The sequence below is a fragment of the Giraffa tippelskirchi genome, chromosome 5 (assembly GCF_054371585.1).
Source record: "Giraffa tippelskirchi isolate mGirTip1 chromosome 5, T2T-mGirTip1v1.2.pri, whole genome shotgun sequence".
In the NCBI taxonomy this organism is placed as follows: Eukaryota; Metazoa; Chordata; class Mammalia; order Artiodactyla; family Giraffidae; genus Giraffa; species Giraffa tippelskirchi.
In genome coordinates, this window is record NC_137279.1 from 52,541,826 (window position 1) to 52,563,926 (window position 22,101).

General features: G+C 36.3%; 1 protein-coding gene across 16 annotated transcripts; it reads right to left on the reverse strand.

Annotated features, from left to right (window-relative positions):
- Window positions 1-892: 892 nt before the first annotated feature.
- BROX (BRO1 domain and CAAX motif containing) lies at window positions 893-21,858 on the reverse strand. 16 transcript variants are annotated; one of them, XM_081489886.1, is made up of 15 exons: window positions 21,343-21,434; window positions 21,198-21,270; window positions 19,177-19,293; window positions 16,693-16,881; window positions 15,863-15,969; window positions 15,458-15,554; window positions 12,060-12,155; window positions 11,003-11,075; window positions 9,906-10,011; window positions 9,135-9,224; window positions 7,481-7,566; window positions 6,430-6,511; window positions 5,983-6,133; window positions 4,464-4,623; window positions 893-3,261 (listed from the first exon to the last, which is right to left on the reverse strand). In XM_081489886.1, the coding sequence occupies exons 4-15, from the start codon at window positions 16,728-16,730 to the stop codon at window positions 3,175-3,177; spliced, it is 1,173 nt and encodes a 390-aa protein (XP_081346012.1). In that variant the 5' UTR covers window positions 16,731-16,881; window positions 19,177-19,293; window positions 21,198-21,270; window positions 21,343-21,434; the 3' UTR covers window positions 893-3,174. The 16 variants fall into 16 exon arrangements, with proteins under 16 accessions (XP_081346012.1, XP_081346013.1, XP_081346010.1 ...); XM_081489887.1 differs by lacking the exons at window positions 21,198-21,270; window positions 21,343-21,434 and adding an exon at window positions 21,776-21,858; XM_081489884.1 differs by lacking the exons at window positions 16,693-16,881; window positions 21,343-21,434 and adding an exon at window positions 21,776-21,858.
- Between the last annotated feature and the right edge of the window lie 243 nt (window positions 21,859-22,101).

Below are 22,101 nucleotides of genomic sequence, written 5' to 3' on the forward strand. Positions count from 1 at the left end.
CCAGCCACCTGAGGCCCTGCCCAGACAGCCCCAGAAAGCTGAGATGAATAGCTTGAGGAAAATGACCAGAGATGCTTTAGACAGTATCAAGCCAATGGGTGATCTGACATTTTCTCTGAGACTCACCTCAAGCGCATCACAGGCATCAGATACACTGAATTGAGTGATAGCTCTGGCCTTTTGGATAAGCACAGTCCAATGTGGTTTTCTCTTCTATGGTTCACAGTAGGCTCTCCCTCCAGATTAACTATTTTAATCTCTATAGTTTACTACAAAAAGTTTTTCCCAAAACAAAAATGTAAATTCTAAGTAACTCAGTCTTTAGATACAAAAGTATAGTAAACCAAATGACACGTTTATTTTATGCACATATTGAGATAAAAAGTGCCTTGTTTTCTATACCATGATTACTCTAGAAGGCAATACTTCTGAATATGATTTTGAGTACATTTATATAGTACTGAAAATGCCACCTCAAACTTCCCAAAGTTCTCTGCAGAATATTGTATAGCAATAAGGTCCCTAGCTTAGCTCACCACAGTACACAAGACTGCAGCATGTTGGGTAATATTGTGATTAAGATACATGCAGGCTGGAGACTTTCCTGGTGGTCTGGTGGCTAAGACACCACACTCCAAATGCAGGGGGTCTGGGTTCGATCCTCGGTCAGGGAACTAGACTCCACAGGCCCCAACTAAGAGTTAACATGCTGCAGCTAAAGATATCTCATGCCACAATGAAGATCAAGGATCCTGCATGCCTCAACTAAGACCCAGTGCAACCAAATAAATAAATAAATATTAAAAAAGAAAAGACTGTATGCAGGCTGATTGAAACCTTACTTCAAAATAAAAAGATAAGTACCAGTAAGCCAAAGAAGAAACTGAAGAGGTCAAGGAGCATTGACTATTTTAATGAATTCATGTAGCATAAAGCAACAGATACAAATACATCTGTCATTTTAAAATATAACTGTAAAGAATTATGATTTTACATCGTATGAACCTTGTTACTAGCTTAATAAACATGAAAAATATTTATTGAAAAAAATTCCAATGAAATTGTAAGTAAAATCACTTTTATTTTTATAAATAAAAAGATAATTCAGTGTATTAACACCTTTAGCAGGATGTTAGCTGTCATTATCTGGTTTAAACTAAGTATGCAACAGTTAACACAAATAGTTACATCTAAGACGTTCATGCAACTTCATTACATGTTAACTTCCCCAAATTTCCAAGACCATTTTCAAAGGATAGTATATATATATATAAAATAGGATAGCTTAGTCACAAAGTGTCATGTTTGCTGAGTCAATGGAATATTTACTATCTGCTTATGTTGAAGTTGCCAATTGATAAAATGTGCCAGTATTGACTGCATTTTACAGAAGCGCTGAGCCATTTATTACATGTTTTCATTCCATATACAGTAGGAGGACCCATAAAAATGTCAATGTGAAAATTTAGTAACTAGGCTAAATAAGCCCTAGTTCCTAAAATAAATAGATCTTAGGCCAAGAGTAATAAGCTGGCATCAAGTACTGTTTAAAGTTTTGTCATTAAATGGCAGAAGAGCACAGAAAATACAGTGAAATTAAAGTGTCTTTTTCTATAAACAACAAAATAAAACTAAATATCTGCCCAGTTATTACTTCACTTATTCTGGAAACTGCAGCTTCAAATATTAAGTGTAATACAGCAAGGAGTCATTAGCATTTCCATATGTTAAAAAAAAACCCTCACTGATTCTATATAGCTTTTTTCCCCAACAATATAAACTATGATTTAAATAATCATTTATTTGAACACAATACTGATTCAGATAGGCATAATGTATTTATTCTTCCTAATGTAATGTTTATTCCTATCTCAATACTTTGTGCAGATTTTACTTGTTTCTCACAGAATTGCTGTGTAGATTCAAAGGTTTATCTATATAAGTGCTCAGCACAGTGCCTAGCATGGAGTAAGCTCTTAACACACACTATTGTTTCTATTATTTGAACCAACCTGTCATTTACAACAGAAAAATTAGCTAATGCCCTAGGAGGCTCAAAGGAAGATAAATCTACAGGGGTGATTCTTGTTAAAGTATTAAATAGCCACTATTTCCCAGGATTGTGTATATACTAAACTATTTCAAATATTACAAGCTATTTTTAAGATATACTATGTCTGTTGGCTAAGTTTTTGGTATGGCCTTTGACCTAAAGCATTACAATTCTGACAAGGGTAAGTGTTATTAGAGAACTACATAAAAACCACTTACACTGAAATCAGGTAACAAAGGCATTACTCTAACTTCTGCAACAAGGAAGTAGAGGTTTACCAATATAATTCAGGACAACCTATCTTGTTTAGGTTTCAAGTTCCTTCTTTTCATCATGCAATATATGACTTCTACAAAAACATTTCGCTGTCTTCTCACATAGAAACACTAAGAGCTGTTACAAAGTTCTGTCCCCTAAGTTAAAAAAAATCCATTAGAAAAACTACTTTAAAAAATATTGTAGGTTTATTGAGGCTGAAATGAAGTGCAGCGCTACCAGCAGAGGAATTAAATTCTTGGATGGTCTTAATATATCTATAAACACTAATGAGTAAGTTATAGACTCCAACATATGTAAGTGATTTTGTATGAAGATTTTTTGATCCTTAATTGAAAGTAATTTTTTTCCCCCACCAGAAAAGGTAACTGACACGGAATATAACAAGTCTGTGCTACCAGCTGACATAATGGAGAGGGGAAAAAACTATCTGTTAAAAACTGACTCCTGTCATTCTTCTGGTATCAAGTAAGAGGAAGAAAAATAAATTTTTCTTTGTGAAGATAGAAAAACACACCTGAAACCACATGATTCTGGCCTATAGCGTTTAGCCTGAAACTGACTACTACCCAGATGTTTGGAGAAAAAATCCAATCCCCAAATATGCCCTTTAGAGGTGCAATAAAAATTGTCCACAGGTTGTCCTGATTAAAAAGGAGTTCGGAAACAAAGCAGAAAACATCTCTACTGTGTTAGAAATCAAGAATAAACCGAAGGAAGATTCCCTCTGAACGCACTAAATTAATCTATAGGTTTTAGAGAAATCATTGCAAGACACATGAAGTTCCATCGTTTATCCTATCTACTGGTAGAGAAATTCAAAGTGCACACTGGATCAATGTATTTTAGGAGATGTAGCACCCAGTGTCCTTTTGAGGTTTGATATCTGGTTCTTTCACAGGTTTCACCACTTCTTCTGGTTTGGGTTTAGCCTAGGAAGAAAGAAAAATACAGTGTAAGTACATAAACTAAGATCTGGAAAACAAACACTAGGTCTATTCCATTTCACACTAATATAAAGAGGATATATTAAAATGTATCACTGAGACTAACAAAGCTGTGCCAAAAGCTACATACCAACCAACTCAACTAAAGACAAAATAGGAAGGCAACATTTCCACTGAAGATGAAAACTATTCTTAGTCTTCCTGTGGACGGGGAAACTGAGTGATCAACCTATGGATGTGGAACCCTTAGGTTCAAAGATTACTTGTGACACTAACAGGCTACCTCTTAGGACATTATTTAAAAAGGCTGAACAGGATGCAAAAATTGCTATTTTTAGGAATAATGGTTTTATTATGGGTAGAAAATTATATATAAAAAACAAAACCAGGGACTTCCCTGGTGGTTCAGTGGTTAATAATCTGCCTTCCAACGCAGGGGGCATAGGTTCAATCCCTGGTCAAGGAACTAAGTTCCACAGGCCTCAGGGCAACTAAGCCCACAGGCTGCAACTACTGACCCTGTGCACCACAAAGCAGAGAAGCCCATGGACCCCAACAAAGACCCAGTGCGGTCAAAAACAGTAACACAATTTAAAAACAATTAAAAAAAAAACAAAACAAAAACCAAAACACAATTTCAAGGAAGGGGCTATGTCTGCAAAGTAATTCCTAGCCCTTTTCTTCACAAACCTCTTGTCTTTTGGTAGCCAAACCTCAAAATTTCCACATAATCTACCATTTTATTTAGCACACTAAGATATGCTTAGATATAAATGAATAAAAGCAGTCTTATTTTGTCCCTGGATGATTTCACAGAATGTTGAAATTAGGTCAAATCTTCAAATAGCATGCACTATGCTAAATCAAATTGCTATAGCACTATAAACATTGGATGAGGCATCTTTTTAAGACCTGTCTTCCCACACTCCGAAAAGAGGCTCTGACAAACTGTAAAATGGCAAGATAATGTGTTGAAAGCTATCAGTCAACTATGTAAGAAATCAGAAGACAACTGAGGCCTAGAGATTTATCTCTGAGAGAGTTCTACAATAGATTTTACACAAAGCACTGTAATTAGCTAACGTAACATTTAGACAAACATGTCTCTATTTAGAGAACAACATCAAACTGTGAAGTCTGAATTCTCTTAAAATTTTGTGAATGAATGGAAACAATCCATCTCATACACTGTCATCCTTGGGTCTTTTGGTGAGATCAAAAGCAGCCAACGTTTCTGGTGTCCAGTGTGCACTTGGAGGAGGAAATTCGAAAGGTATAGGTTCAACGAGACCATAATTTGCTTTGAGTTCCAGTTGTGGGGCTTCTGTTGGAACTTTCTGAAAGTAACTGCAAAAGAATATAAACAGCAATTCATTCATTCATTCATTTTTAACTATTTGAGTCTACCTGTGTCCAAGAGCCTATGAAAGAAAATGACAATTTAACATAGATTAACATAGAAAAGAATTTTTTGTCTCACATAGCTTACAGATGAGTAGGTGACAAAGTCAAGAAACCCTGTCAACTACAGAGCAATGTAATTGAAGCTATGAGGGATGTACAGTGCTGTGAAAACACAAAAGAGGGGCAATTAACCCATATTTGGGGGGTCAGGGATGCTTTCTGAAGTGATGAAAGTTAAATTGGGCATGTTCAAGGAAGTGAAAGAGCACAGCATGACCAGAACTAGAATATAAAGGGAAGAATGCAAGAGACAAGGACAAAATTAATTCTACCAGCTTACACAGGTGCTCATCTACAGCTTGAACGACACTGATTTAATAATGGTAAACTGCTTGACAGAACTAGACAGGACTGATAGAAAACTGACTTCCCTTCTTTACATATGACCAAAACTAGAAGGAGATGAACATGTCAACAGAAGATATGTATTAATATGTGTAACAGATGGAGAAGGGATGGCAGAGAAACAAAGGTAAGAGAAAGTTAGGACAGTAGAGTGGGCTCGAAGTTAATAATTCATGTGCATTTTAAAATCTGCTTTTATAGGTCATCATCAGAAGCAGAATAAAGTCAGGTCCAACATAAGTGAATTCTATCAACAATTTAAATGGAAAATTAATGCTCAACTTAAATGCAACTTGATATGAAACATATAGAATAGAGGTAACAAACTGTGGTATTATTAAAACAATATTACTATTTAAACATTATAAATATAGTTGTCCCTTGGTATCTTTAGTGGATTGGTTCCAGGATCCTCATCAGATACTGAAATCCACAGATGCTCAGGTTCCTTATATGCAAAGAAGTAGTATTTGCATATAACTTACACATCCTCTCGTAAACTTCAAATCATCTCTAGGTTGAGATACTTACTAAGTATTACATTCTTATAATACCTATTAGAATGTGAAGTGAAAGTGAAAGTCACTCAGTCATGTCCGACTCTCTGCGACCCCATGGACTACATGGAATTCTCTAGGCCAGAATACTGGAGTGGGTAGCCTTGCCTTTCTCCAGGAGATCACCCCAGCCCAGCAACCAGGTAAATACTATGTAAATAGTGGCTGGCCTGCAGCAAATTGCAGTTTTGCTTTTGAGGACTCTTTAGAATTGTTTTCCCCTGAGTATTTCCCATCAGTGGTTGGTGGACTCAGATGTGGAACCCACAGACTAGAGGGCTAACTGTATACACTATACCATTATCAATATTACCAAAATCATATACTGAGTTGTACTCACATAAATCCATTTTCTCGCTGACATTTTTCTAGAGTGTTCTTCACAAGATTTCCAAGTTTCCTAAAGAACAAGTGTCCTGAAGGTTTGACTGTCGGTCCAGGTCCTTTGGTTTCTCCATAGTCTTTGCATAATGCTTCTGCCTTTGCATAAACTGAATGTGAAAGGATATAAAGTTATTTGATTATAATCAATTATTATTTATACTAAAAAGGCTATTCATCAGAGATGCTCCTTAACTAGTGTAAGAGCAGTACCAACAATAGTGTTAAGCGGTAGGTAGGTATGTTCTAGAAGTTTGAGGTTTTTGAAGCACTTCTTTCTTTTCTTCAATACTTAATCTCAGTCCCTTTCATGATCTCAGCCAAAATCTCTTTTAACTGCCTATTCCTCTTTCTGATAAAACATTAGTTTTTAAAAGGGGAGTTAATATTCTGGTGGGATACTTACACTTTTCTGCTTCTTGGAGCGACCTGATCGCTTCACCACATTTATCACTAGCCAACAAAGTCTGACCATGATAACAATAAGCCTGATTAAAAAAAAACACAAATTTTTATTCATTCTCTCCTCAAATGATGTTTCTTTCCACTGTCACTGTTTTCTATATGCATCAGATAAAGAAATGCTTTTGTCCATTGTTGGAAGAATCAATGCAATCCCTTACACTTCTTTCCTTGGATAAGCTAACCCCCACTTCTGTTGGTATAAAAAGTGGAATTACATCAAGCCTTGAGCCAATCTAGCCATCTAACCATGGACTGAGAGCAAACAGTATTTGCTGAAACTGGTTTTTAAAATTAAGGCAGAGCAGGACTTCCCTGGTGGTCCAGTGATTACAACTCTGCTGTTCCAATGCAGGGGGCGTGGGTTCAATCCCTGGGCAGGGGACTAGGATCCCACATGCCACGTGGCACGGCCAAAAAAAAATAGGGCAGAGTGAATAAAGGAGGGAAATTACTAAGCTAATGCAGAGGGGAGAGGGAAGGAGGACTTTGAGATTAAGGACTAACCAGGTTTTAAGAAAAAGTTGCCAGCCCAGAGTAGGCCATTTACTCTTCAAATGTCTACATCAGATCAGGGATGGCACACGGTGTTACGCAGTGTGTCTAAGAGTAGATTATAAGCTATAAGAAATTTTACTGATGATTCTTCACCAACCCAGGTTGATACATTGCATGGTTAAGTCTTAAGATTAGAATTAGTAAATATCTTTCCCAATGAACAGGACAAAATTATAGAGGATTCTTATGAAGTTTGCAGAGGCGGCAGCTTAAGTGGGTTTGAATCAAACAGCAATCCCATTGCTACACCCCAGCTCTACATCATCTCCTTCCACCCACTTTACTCCACAATGGCTGCACTGACTGTCAGGGAACATTTACTGAGAGCTGTCCATTATTTGTAAAATGCTAGCAAAGAGCCTGGAGAAATGACAGAATTGGCACTCAAGGGGCTGAAGAGACAGTAACTTCCATTGTTTTGGGTGAAAAATACTCACATAAGCTGTGTAGAAACACATTTTCAAGTGAAGATATTTTCTCCATTTAGCAGAATATGCAGGCTCCAAACTGGATAAAGCATGATCTAAAGTTACATTTTAAAAAGCAAAATATAATTTCACCCTGATTCACTAGAAGACTTTTAGTTCATGTGTTCAGATGCTAAAAGCAGAATGCCATTCACACCTAAAACTTAAGCATTTACATTTTTAAAACTTCGCTTTATTTACAGTGATTTTCCCATAACTATACTTTAACTACACAATAAGACAGGTTAAATACCAGGGCACCTCTTTGATTTGATGATTCACGTAATTTAAGTTGGAGATAACGATAAAAATAGAAATGACTGAGAACTTCAAGAGAAATATGAATACTATTAGAGTATCTCTTTTAAATATTTTACATAAACAGCAATGCAAAGAGTAGTCTAAACATCCAAGTCAGAAACAATGATACTCTCCTAACCCTTATTCACCACCCCACTGCTGCATCTTGTATAAAGCACACATGATCCTATCTCCTGCCCAACACCTCTCAAATCTATTTCTTCCTCTCCATTTTCTACTTGGCTGTCTTTGTCAAAGCTTTCATTATTTTTCCATTGTACTTAGGAAGAAGTGATTATGGTCAGCCTTACTACTCCTTCACTAGCAGGCCCATTTTTCATTTTGCAATGATAGGGCTCTTAAATTCAAACCCAATCAAGTCACTTTTACTTCTTTTAAGGAGTTTATCAGTTTTATCTTTTAAGGAGTCCCAAACAGCTACTGAACAAAGGCCAAACTTCTTACATAGGCTTACGAATCAATTTGTAATCTCACACATGCATACTTTCCTACTCTTTGCTCCTACCACTCATTTTGTTTCAGCTAAGAGCATCTGTCTAAAGGTTCCAGAATGCAAAGTTCTTTCTTATCTCTGTACATACTACAGAATTTTCTACTCTTTCCATAAGCTAAAGCATCCAAGCAAGCCTAGAATTTCCATTTATATTTCAAGATCAGGCTAAACCACAAACTTCCTTTAGAAAGCTTTCTCTAGCATACCCAGATCCTTTAGGTTTTTATTTCACCCCTGTGACAACACCTTTTCATGCTATAATAATGTGGTTACATGTTTTTCTTCCTCCCTAGGCTGCGAATCAGTACACTCAGCAACTAAAAGGGTAACCATCCCATAAACAGAAACATACGCATGTTTCCTAAATAATTGACTGAAAAGAAAACCAGGTTGAGGAGAAGATCTGAGCAATAGTCCCAGCCTCATACCTGCAAGCTGTTAAATTACAAGTTAGTTATGTTAATTTTCTGGATTTCAGTTTCTTATCTAAATAAGGACAGTAATATAAAGTTGTTATAAAGATCAAACACACTTCAAAAGAAAAACAAATTTTAACTATTACACACAACTGGTTAAAAAAGACTGCACTGTCCTTTTCACTAGACGTTATGGAGCCTATCAACTGTGAACATCTGTAATTCTTTTATTTTCTTTTAAATAAGAGTAATAAAATAATAAAATAATGTAGATATTATTCCAGCTTTGCAAATAATGAAACAATCTAAAAGTCCTTTGGTTTTGCTTGTTGCCTACTAAGCCAACAGCTTACTGTGAAAACCTAAAGACTGAAAAACAGAACTGTAAACTTACCAGCTTTCTGATAGAAATTGGCTGTTTCATATGCCAGAGCAGCAATTAGTCCAGGAGCATGTTTCAGCTCAATTGCTCGAGCAATTGTTACTATAACCAAAACACAATGAAGTGTATTGTATGATTAAGTTCACTTGCATTCACCTTAAGTTCAATTATAAAAGGAAAAAGCAGTTTCGTATCTATCGGGATTTTAATCCATTTAAATTTTTTGTTAAAAGTTTTACCATGAAACGTAAGCTACAGAAAATACAAACATAAACCAAAAACACTGAGTTTGTTGGTTCTGATACCATTTCCTTACATAAATCACTAGCTACTTACTACTCATAGAAAACCACTACTACAAAATCGCATGATGTAAGAGGAAACAAATACTTTCAGAGCACTGGAGTTTGAAATAAAGAACAACGAAAGCCTATGAAGTCTCATTATTTTCATGTAACTCTTTATTTCCTGCCATTCAAAAGTGAAGATTTCAAGGTAAGCCAAACAGTGGAAGGGAAAAAAAAGTTGGCAAGGCAAAGATGAGTTACAGACTTAATTTTATGCTGCCAGAAATGCATGAAATCAGAATCCTCTTAAGAGTCATTAAACTGTAATTCCTTTCCTGCTAATGAAAAATGGAGGCAAATGCTAAAAGTCAGTCATTCCTCACTACAAATTTCCCCAATTCTGAAACTTAATTCCAGCTAACTGATTTTTAAAAAGGACAAGTGAAGTGCTAATTCTTCAACAACAACAACAAAAATCTTACAATATTTAGGATACCTTCTTGAGCTTCAGCCTGACACTGGATGATGTAAGCTTCTATGAGTCGTGCCTCTAAATCCCGCCCCTTTTCTGCAGGTGTAATGAGCTTTGGGATATGACTTTCCTGAGACAGAAAAAAAAAAAACAAAAAACAACAAAGAAGCCAAATTTTAACTCAGTTGTTACAGACAAAGAAAATGGAAGTTATGACACCTGATTTGGGGATTTATCAGAAATTTAGGGTACAAATAAAAACTGTGTAAAAGGGAGCAATATGAAGCTTACAGAGAATAAAAGTTCCTGTACACTAAAACTTTTAACGTTTTCTTATAAACTTTTGTAAAGATAAGAAATTCAAGAGCAAAATCTGGGTCATAATAAATTGCTTAGATATGCAAGTCATATTCTCAATTTAGAAAATGTTTCACTGATGTAATCTAGTTCCCTTTTGCATGAGAGCCAGAACTGCTCATTCACATTACTACTAGTAGGTACAAAGAAGCTCACTTCTGTAGCAGACTCAGGATCATAGCTTTTTCCATCACCATAAAACTATCTCATCATGAGAAAGTGTAACACTGGCTTCCAGGAGGCTTCAGTAAATATTGGTTTAATAAGAATGAGGTGGGGGTAATTCTGGTTGGAAAACATTTTAGTCTTTTCCCTTATTCCCATCACATCTCCAGGAAATTTAATATAATTAGCGTGTACTGACTGACCTGCTAGCATTTTCACTCTAATACAGAGAATATACTCAGAAAATTCCATTTCGCAGAATCATGAATATTCCTGGCAAGCGCAGCAGATAGCAAAGAGAAACGCCGAGAACTATCAGTTTTTGTGTTTTGCTTTCTCCTATCTTTTCAGAAGAGACAGAAAAACAAGCAGTGAAGTACCACCTGTGTCATCTAATTGTAAAAGTCATGGATGATTTTCTGAAGTGGAGACAATATTGTTAATTGGCTGCACTCATCAACAAGGTACTTAATGTAAGGAAAAAAGAACACATACTAGTTCTTTTTACATGATTAAATAATTCCTTCACCCCAAGAAGGAAATAAAAATTATTTCAACAATTACTGTATTAAGAATATATTCTATTATTACTATGTTACCTTTAAATGTTTAAAAATCCCAGCTGCAATTTTTAAGCTTCGATGGACTTCTTTTGCTTCATCCTCTGTTATGCTGAAGGAGAGAGGTGACGTTAGCTACAGGATGAATCCTGCTTCTGGTATTAAAACCAACAACTAATATATTCTCATAAAACTGCAAAAGTCAATCATTTGTGTTTTTCACTGATTTCTTCCTTTTAAAAAATCTGACTTAACACTTAGAAAACTAACAAATGCACATGAAAAATATCCAAAAAGATGAGATGACAAGTGAAAAAGAGGTCTGGACAAAGGCTTCTTGCTTTCCCTTCCAGATAATCTTTCATACGTGAACAAGCATAAATCAATACACACGTAAAGCATGCCCGTACTTGAAAAACACATACATACACAGTATTCACTCTACTCTTCTTTTAATCACCTAAATTACTTCAGACACTATTTTACATCAGCATACACAATTCAACTCCATTTTTAAATGGCTGCATATTATTCCCACATTCAGCTGTACCACAGTTGGTAGTTGCCAGTTTCCTATTGCTAACATTCAATTGTACTATTGTAAAAATTGTATCTCATTTTATTTCACAATTCCTTAATCCTTCAAAACACCTTTCACATACTTATAAGCCTTTGTCTTTTTTGGTGAATTGCCTGTTTATGTCCTTTGCTTATTTTCAACTGACTTGTTGATCTTTTCCCTGTTGGATTTGTAACAACACAGATTATAAAAACAATTTGTCAGATGCACTACAATCTCTGGCCCAATCAGTCATTTGTTTTTAAACTTTGTTTATGGTACTTTTATGTGGTCAAATAGTCAACCTTTCTCTTAGTTTGAGGTTTTAGTTAGAAAGACCATCCCCATAACAAGATTATTAAAACTGTTTTTGCTTTTAACAGCAGGCTCTGTGATTCTGGTACTTAAAATACCAACATTATGAGGTAACCTTACATTTATCAGAAGTGGTACTCTAATCAGTACGCTTTTTAATCATGAAGCTTGATATATTTGAAAAATAGTACATATGCATATAACCCTCTCCTTTTAACTTACTTTTCTTTTCCAGCCAGTCTTGAAGCATATTTGGTATACCATAAAGCAACATTAAATCCCATGGAAATTAATTCAAAAACAGCATCCTGCTGGGCACTAGAATTATAAACATGATCATTAAGTACTGTCCATGATTTGAGACATCTCTATATGAAGCTCGCTATAAATCTTACCCAAAATCATAGAGCTAAATACCAACTGAAAAAAATGAAAGGAGTCCTTGTATTTAATATTGGTGGGGAGATAAGACACAAGCACACATATAATTAGCAATAAATGACTATGGGGGGTGGTGGTGAGAGAGAAGCTCAAGAGGGAAGGGATATATGTATACTTATGGGGGATTCATGGTATTGTATGGCAGAAAGCAAGACAACATTGCAAAGCAATTATCCTCCATTAAAAATAAAAATTCAAGAAATGACTAAATATGAAGGTCCAGTATGTACTTCATAACAGTAAACATGAGAACAGTAGTTCCCAAAGGTTACTGTACACTGAATAGCTTTAAAAACACAGATTTCTGGAACTTATCTCCCAAAAAAAAGTCTAGGAAGTGTGTAGAATCTGCATTTTTAACAAGTATACAGTTGCTTCTGGAGCAACTACCATATTTTAAGAAAAAAGATTTCAGAGGAAAGATCATAGGCTAGAATGACTGAAGGCTTAATGGTATAAACAGAATTTGAACTGTGCCTTGAAGGATGGCTAGAAGGGAAGCAGAAAGAAATCCCAGATGAAGGAATGACACGGTTAGCACAAGAAAGGATAAAGATTTTTCTGATAGCAGTGACCCAACTAGCTTGATTGAAGCTGCCAATTTATAAAGAGAAGTTGAGGAATAAGAGAACAAAAAGCCAAGATGTGAACCTGGAAAAGATTCTGAATGCTAAGTCAATTAGTTTATTACAAAAAAAGGTCTTAAAGATAAGTATATTTTACATCTTGTTTCCTTCAGATTCTATCACTAAACACAACACAAAGGTAAAATGCTTATGAAACAAGATGTTTTTATTCACTACTGTTAAGATCCTGAAAATTCTTCATACATTACTGCATTTATCTCAAATGATGAAGTAAAAAACCAGAACACCCTTATATAACCAGAAGTAATACCCTTATATACACACATAATACCAAAGATACAGAAAAATTATCCAAAGGGAAGAAACTAGAATTGTGACTCTGCTTTGTACATTTTATTTAATTGTTGTCTCCATCTTAAAATGAACAGAGACATGAAAACTTTTTAGATTAAAAAAAAAGATTTGTTACAAAACATATAATTCAAAAATGACTTACAAGTGATCCTGTTTAATATGTTATAACATCCAAATATGACAGTTATGAACAAACTCCTTAAAATAGCTTCTCATGCCAAAAAAAATTTAATACACAGTTTAAGAGCTTATATTTTTCAGCACTGAGAGCTTTCTAATGAATTATGTCTTGTAACTACATCTAGTAATTTCAGCAATGGTGACCTAGGAGACATACCAAATTTATAACTTTACCTTTAATAATAGGATAGTTTTGTTAATTTATATAAAAGCCTCATGAAGAGCTCTCTCTTGTCCATCCCTTTTCTTTCAATCTGCCTTGCTCCCGAACACTTCATCTCTACTGTACTACATCTAGGTAGTATTTAAGAGTGTGTATACTTGATAAAGATATTTTTCAGAACAGATACTCTCACAGGACACTTTCCATTGAATAAGCAGCGATCAAGGATAAAATAGCTTAAAAATCTCACATGTACCGAATAGTCAACAAATATAACTTAACACCTTTATCATATAATTAATTCCTCACTGTCTCATAAAACTATGCTGAGAAATGTTGTTAGAAGGAATAAAAATTTAGGACAGTAGGAAAAAGTGTCAAATTTATGCAATGGGAAACACTTTAGAATCTACCAACGTTTTGTAGTTTAATGACAGAGCTTTGATTCTTTTAAAGAAAAAAGTTTTAAGAAAAATATTCCTTCCAAGTTTAGATGAACTACAAAGGGGTACATAAAGAAAAACAGAAAATGAGAACTTACTCAGAAAACCTTGGTATCCCAGAATATTAAAATTTGGAAGGGATTCATGGTCCCTAACTTCCTACCCAGTTTATGAATTCAAAGGAAACTAACACTTACTGAATGTCCATTCAATGTCTGACATTACATTAGTCCCTTAACATAAGATTTCCTATTTTGCTGCTCACAGAAGCCCTATACCTATAACCCCAACATATAGCTGAGGAAGCAAATATTCACATAATAGAAGCTCTGAGGTTGCATCTCCATGTGAATGAATCCAAATTCCACACTCCTTCTATTGTAATGCCTGCCCTGGCTGTTCAGCAATCCCCATTTTCTTCCCTTCTGATTTTATAAAATGGTAATTCTAAAGCAAACTGAGACACAGATATATGACCATTTAAAGAACCCAGTGGTGAGTTAGGGGGAAGAATGGATACATGTATGTGTATGGCTGAGTCCATTCACTGTTCACCTGAAACTATCACAACATTGTTAATGGCTATACATCAATACAAAACAAAAATTTTTTGGAAAAAAACCCAGAACCCAATGGTGTTTTTTTTTTAAAAAAGGTAGTTAAAAATTCAGCACCATTATGATCAGCTTCCTGTTACAATCTAGCTAGTCTCAGGTGACTGATAAAGTTTTGAGGGGAAGTTTTTAAAAAGAGCAGAAACACTGAAATTAGGGAAAAATAAACATAGTACTGTGAGTCAAAAGTATGGAGCTGGGGTGGAACTAGGGAGAAAGAAAAAAGGAGAGTGACCGAAGACCTCTGAACTTTCCATCAGAAAAGAGAAGTAGTGGAGAAACCAAAACTCAGCTCTGCTTGAATGGAAGCAAGGACCAATTTTGGGAATTTGGATTTCAAATTCCCAAACCATTCTTTGTGTATTATTAAAAGTCAAGGCTGTTTAAAATAGATAACCAACAAAGACCTACTATATAGCACATGGAACTCTGGACAGGGGGTTTGAGGGAAAATGGATACATGTATACATATGGCTGAGTCACTCTGCTGTTCACCTGAAATTATCATTACCAGTTACTACCATTAACACTGTTAATCGGCTATGCCCCAATACAAAATATTTTTAGTGTTAAAAAAAAAAAAAGCAAGGCTTCTCAATTCTAGTTAACATTTACATTGATTATCTCAAAAACAGATGTGGTCCAGGATAAACAAATTTTGCTTTTACTTAATAGACTGTATTAGAGGTTTAGGTCAACATTTCTTCATTAATTTCCTCATAAAGGAAAATGACAACCAGATTTATATTTTGTTTCTTTAATACTGAAGCTATGAGTTAAACCACTATCTAAATAGTTACAAAACTGGTTTCAGTTTAGTACCATTGGTGCTGCTTACCTTGGAACCTGTCCCTGTAATGTATCAGTCCACTTGAAATTTTGAATGTATCGTAACTTGCTTTCTTGGGTAGATTCATCCAATGAATTAATGAAACCTATAAAAAGGAAGACAACATTTTAAATTTTACAAGAAATATCGAGTGTTCTCTTTAGAACATTTTTCAGATGACTTTCAGGTACCTGAATGAAACCCCCAACCCCTTTCCCCTTCTCCTAAGGTAACATAATATGAAATATACACACATTTAATTTTCAAAATGTTAGAAAGACCACGTACCACCCTTAAACATTTTCACATTTCTGAAACTCAAGCATACCAAACAATATAGCCTAGAAGACTACTTAAATTTGGACTTCTCCATAGCTGATTTTTAAAAACTTAAGTTCATTTGAATAAACTAACCTTGCAAAAGTGAAAAATATGCATCTGCTGCATTTTTCATCATTTCTGGATTACAGGTCAAATCAGTGAACAATTCAAGCAGTCGTGCTCTAGATGATCTCAGATCACTTATATGAGACAGAAAGAGATAGTAAAGTAAGCTGTATTACAATAAATCTATGTAAATATGGCTAAAAAGTTTCAATTGTAAAAGCTTAAAGAAAGGTACACACCCCTCCTCTAAGACCTTTCTAAGTATACAGGAATGAATTTAATTAGGACTAACACTGGAGATTAGTGAAATTTCTAGTAATGATTGTTTTAGAAATTATACTAAAAGAAGCTCCGTCCAATTAAAAGGGGTAAATCACGAATACAATTATGTAATAAAAAATGCACACCAAGTTTTAATTTAAAATAATCAAACTAACACAAGCATTTAAGATGGGAGGAAGGAATTAAGAATGAGTACGTTAACCTGACCATAATAAGTTTTTTGAAAAATGAAAATTTAACTTTTGTGCATAATTTTAATATCCTCTTAAAATTTCAAAATTTGACATTACGTCAAAATATATTTAAGTACAAAATCGCATTTTAAAATTGCATCCTATAGTACAATACACATAAATTGCAAAAAAAAAAAAAAATGAGGCCACTAGTTATTTTAAAAATGCTCCCTCATCTCCTGGCTCCTTTGATTCTCTGCAGCAATAAATGTGGCAGACACTTATTGTTTCTTTCCAAAATTCTTTTCTCCCTTGATTCCAATAACACTAAATTTCCAAATTCTCCTCTTATCTCTACAAGTTACCCCTCTATTTTCTTCCATGTCCCCTTTGTATTCCTACCTCCAACAATGTTCAGTCTTTGGCTCCCTGCTCTTCATTCTTCTGATGTCTCATCTACGAGGACGACTTTACATCTAATCCTAGATCTACAGCGTCAGCTCTAACTTGGTCCTGTTTTAGTTCTCCATCTCATTTCAGAAGGCAACTTGCTTAGTGAGGGATCCAGAAATCATTTTACATAGAGAAGGACTGAAGACAATTGTGTGTGAATAACTAAAGAAAGACTAAACTGTAAGCAGCAAGAGGAGGAACTGTATACGCAGAACTTAGAAAGTGCCTGGGATAAAGCACATACTCAAAATTCTTTGCTGAGTGAAATAATACTAACATTTCAAACACTTTTAAGATTCAGAAGGACTGTAACATAGCAGTAGTATTCAGAAGGGAGCACAAACTTAATCCTGTATGGTCCAGATGGAGTGTTTATGCATTGGTACTAACTCTAAGGAGGCTGATTCAAGAAAGTATATACCAACAACTATATGCAGCTGACCAAAAATGGGATGGGCTACCTTATGAATCTGTCATTGTTGACTTATTTAATTAAAGGCTGGGAGGGAGTCACTCTGGACTACAAAAACAGTTTGAATCCTTAAGGCCTATTCTAGGCTCAAATATTTTGCCAGCTATTTCCAAGTAGGCATTCAGTCATTACCTGAAAACCAATTTGTGTAAAGTTCAATTCATCTTAAAATGACAGAATTTGAGAAAAGTGTACCTTAGAAGTATCTAATTTAGGTTATTAAGTTTACAGACGAGTAATTAGACCCAAAGGAGTTAAGAGACTTGCCCAATGCCACAGATTAAACAGTTAAGCTGGGACCAATGTCTAGCAGGTCCACATAGACAAAGTTATGGTTTTTTTCAGTAGTCATGTACGATGCGAGAGTTGGACCGTAAAGAAGGCTGAGAACCAAAGAATTGATGCTTTTGCGCTGTGGTGCTGGAGAAGACTCGTGAGAATCACTTGAACTGCAAGGAGATCAAACCAGTTAATCCTAAAGGAAATCAACCCTGAACATTCATTGGAAGGACTGATACTGAAGCTTAAGCTCCAACACTTGGGCCACCTGACGGGAAGAGTTGACTCACTGGAAAAGACCCTGATGCTGGGAAAGATTGAGGGCAAAAGAAGAGGGCAGTAGAGGATGAGATGGTTAGATAGCATCACCAACTCGATGGACATGCATCTGAGCAAACTCCACGAGATAGTGGAGGACAAAGGAGCCTGGCCTGCTAGAGTCCATGAGGTCATAAAGGATAGGACACAACTTAGCAACTGAACAACAACAACAGTCTAGGAGTCTAAGATTAGGGGTTGGCAAACTACAACTTATAACTTGTTTTTATATGCCCCACAGCTTATTTTTGTAAAATAATAATTCAATTGTGACTGTGTATAGCTCGCAAAGCCTAAAATATATACCAATATATAGTATTTAACCCTTTACAGAAAAAGTTTGCTGACTCCTGATCTAGATCAATAAATCAGTTTTCCTACCTTCTGCTCTGATTACTTCTTTCCACCAAAAGCAGCGATTCTTTTAATTTTCCTTTAATGGTACCACCAATATCTTGATCATCTAGGTTCTGAATCTCATAGACTGAATTCTTTTCAACTTTTCAGAGCAAATCAATCTGGCTAGCTGACACCTCCTTCAAAATCTCTCTTATACCTATCTCTTTTGTTATCTATCTCTTGTATCTCTCTGTATCTCTTGTATCTATCTCTCATCGAAACTGCTCTATTCACATTCCCTAGAACAAAGATTTTCCTAACAGAAATGACTTTCTCCTCTCCCTTCTTACTCTCTAAGTCAGGGATCAGCATACTCTTTCTGTAAATGGCCTGAAGATAAATACTCTAGGTCTTGTGGGCCATAAAGTCTCACTTGGGAATACTCAACCTTACTGTAGAGAGGGAACGGACCCAAAGACAATATGTAAATGGAGGGGGTGGCGGTGGCTGTGTTCTAATTAATAAAATCTTATTTATAAAAACAAGCTGTGGACCAATCTAAAGGACACAGTCTGGCAAGCCTGATCTAAGGCATACAATTCATTTAAACCCCAGTTCAAGTCCTCTCTCCTACTGAACAACCTGAAGGCTATTTCAGGTCAAAGGGAATCTCTCCCTGCTCAGAACTCAATTAATTTACTATCTGGCCAATTAACAATATCCAAATATGACTTTGTGGAGTCTCTTGTACTGTTGTAACATACGTCTTAACTATTTAATTGTAATTCCTTTAGCCTTTCCAGGACTCATTCACTGATCTAAAACTTAGGACCCAGCTTAAATAATCTATGACTTAACTCTCCACACATCATTTATAAGTTGTCAGGCAGGACTTTAGGACTAAACAAGGAGTCTAAGGTTAGGAATGGTGTGTTACATACTTCTGAAGTGTTCATGGCCCTATAAAAGGACCTTGTATCTAAGGGTGGCTCAATCAATATTTGTGGAGATTGGCTAACACTTACCTGCAAATTTTTGAAGCAGCAGGGCCAGTGACTACACCATAGTAATTAAAAGAGACAGGAGCTGTGGCTTTTAATGGGTTCCTATGAAACCAATGTGTCATTTTCTCCAGGTGTTTCCTATTGACAAAAAGGAAATGTATAAATACTAAAACTAAAACATTTAATAAGCAATGTAAATAGTACTAAAATATTTTTAAGTAAAAATTTTAAATTACCATAGGATATATACTTTCATATAAAAATATATAAAACAGACATACGTATATAAAATACTTCACTGCCACAGTCAATCTTGTTTCAATTGTCTGTTTATAGCAGCCTATGTTTATTTAGGTAAGGCCTATAAAAAAAAAAGCATTTGGAAATATGCTCCCAGTAACTGCAATGTTAAACATGCTGGAACAGTAATGATTAAACTTTACTGTGTATAGAAATCACCTTGGGCCAAGGGGTGGGAGTTCTTGTTAAAAATGCAGGTTCTGATTCAACAGTCTGGGGCAGACCTCAGAAGTTGATGCTGCTGGTTCCCAGACTACAATTTTGAGTAGCAGAGCACTGGACTTTGGTTGGACAGCTGAAAACGTAACAGGCATAGGACCAGGAAAATGTAATTTCAAAACAGGTTCAAATGGTGACCCTTACTTAGACTGCGAACATTACTTGAAAGAAATAGGTCTTAAATTAACTGTATTTCCCATGTGATACTGCTGAGGCCAACTGACTGGTTATAGCATGTGTTCTATAATAAATATACTTTCGACAGAATAGCTAATAAGAATCAATGTGTGCATGTGTGTGTGCTCAGTTGCTCAGCTGTGTCCAACTCTGTGACCCTATGGACTGTAGCCCGCCAGGTTCCTCTGTCCATGGGATTTTCCAGGCAAGAACACTGGAGTGGGGTGCCATTTCCTCCAAGAAGATCTTCTGGACCCATGGAGCGAAACCATGTCTTCTGTGTCTCCTGCACTGGCAGGAGGATTCTTTACCACTGAGACACCAGGGAAGCCTAAACTAGCATACAGGATGGATAAACAACAAGATTCTATTGTACAGCACAGGGAACTATGTTCAATATCCTGTGATAAACTGTAATGAAAAAGAATATATGTATGTATAACTGAGTCACTTTGCTGTACAGAAGAAATTAACACAACATTGTAAATCAACTATTCGTCAATAAATTTAAAAAAATATATCGATTCTTAAAAACCAAGACATTTTAAAAACTACCTAAATGAAATTCCAACTTAAAAACAATTAAGTTTCACACCTTTCCGGTAAAAAAAAAAAGTGTCCCACTTGCTTAAAAAATCCTTGTGTGAATAATGAAGATAATACAGGAAGGCAAAGCTGAAGACTTAAATATGGCAGTTAGATTCCAGGAAGCAGAAATTCGATAAGATATAATTAATTTGAAAGCATTATACAATGTTGTCCATTAACTTTTCTTATTGGGAAAAAAGCGTGGGCTGCTTAGTGTAAAAAATACCTACCTTATGCATCTCCCTTACTATATTTAGTTATTCATGGCAAAACCGTCTTTGGAGCAGCACCAGATATTTAAGGAAGAGAAAGTGCATTGTGTACCCAGTGAAAAATTGAGTAAGTTTACTTATGACTCAACCCAATTAACAAGGGCTTCAAAAATATATAACCTTCTAAACATCATCCATTTAAACCTCCCCCTTTATAAACTAAAGATAAACTAAAGTTTATACAGCATCTTTATAAACTAAAGATGCTCTATAAACTAATACAGCATCTCTGTACATATAAACCAAGCCTCCTAGAAATTATGGCACACAATACACTTGATTGTGAGTTTAAATTTTTCACAAATACTATTTTAGCGCGCCCACCCACTTAGTGGCTGAAAATGTTTTAAGTTCCGTACACTTTTATTTTAGGAACGAAGAGGGTAAATACTGTGTCCTCTGCCCCTGCCCGATCTGCCCGGTGAGAGAGACTAGCACTCCGTTTTCAAGAATTCGAAGGGTGGGGTAGAAAGACGACACACCCACCTGAAGATAAAAGGAAGGGTGTCTTTAAAGCCACGCAGCACCACAGTCGGATCTAGCCTGCCGCCTAAACCGGCTGCCACAAGAAAAGTCTGATTACCGACAACTGTCCGCCACTCTGGAGACCCTAGGTCCCCGAGTCACCTACCGCCACCAGAGCTCCGAAGGTCCACTTCCTGTTTACCACCCAGCCTCTTCCTCCGGTGCCCAGTCCAGTTGAACGCCATGACCTGCGCAGGCGCATACCCTAGCGTGCCCCTCCTGAACAGACATTTTTGTGGAAAACCGATACTATCTAACCGGGAGAGGCGGACGGAGGTGCCTAACCAAGCCCCTACGTATAGCTTGAGACACCCCGACTGCTAGTGGAGACGCGGGCAAGGGGATTCATTGAACCTAGCTTGTTACTACCATTGATTCGTGGGGCTAACGTGGATTTTCTTTCTCTCATTTGTTTGAAGGCACTAGGAGGAGACTTTTGTAGACCACTTATCCAGGAATCTATGGAACCTGTGTAGAAAGGCTTGACCCTATTGCTTGGGACTCTGGGGAGACGACAAGCCCAGCCTCAACATACTTACCAGATTCCTCGGAGTTTGTACAGCAGTCCTCCTGAGGGAAGAAAGGCAATGTCCGACTCCTCAAACGAGAAAAGGAGGGAGTCGGCAAGCCCAGACTACCGAACTAGAGCGACGGAACCAAGCCTGCGCGAAGCGCGGTCACGTGCCCATAGCGGCCATGACAGCTACCGAGGCTTGGCAGTGTGCGCCGCCTCGGTAGTGGAGGCTGCCGCGTTGTCGCAGCCCCCTTAAAACACTTCGTTCCTCACTCTTTTTCAAGATATTCCTCAACAGTCTTTCGTCGTGAGCTGCGGTCTCCTCTAGAGATACAGAGCATGGCTGGCCGG

Bases quoted from the DNA above. Each gene is read 5' to 3' on its own strand.
- BROX (XM_081489877.1), bottom strand. From the start codon at position 21,421: ATGGCGTTCAACTGGACTGGGCACCGGAGGAAGAGGCTGGGTGGTAAA. The intron at 15,555-15,862 runs GTTAGTTTATTC...TCCTTTTTATAG, and splicing joins ATATTTTTCACTTTTGCAAG to GTTTCATTAATTCATTGGAT. The intron at 12,156-15,457 runs GTAAGCAGCACC...TTATAATTCTAG, and splicing joins TTACAGGGACAGGTTCCAAG to TGCCCAGCAGGATGCTGTTT.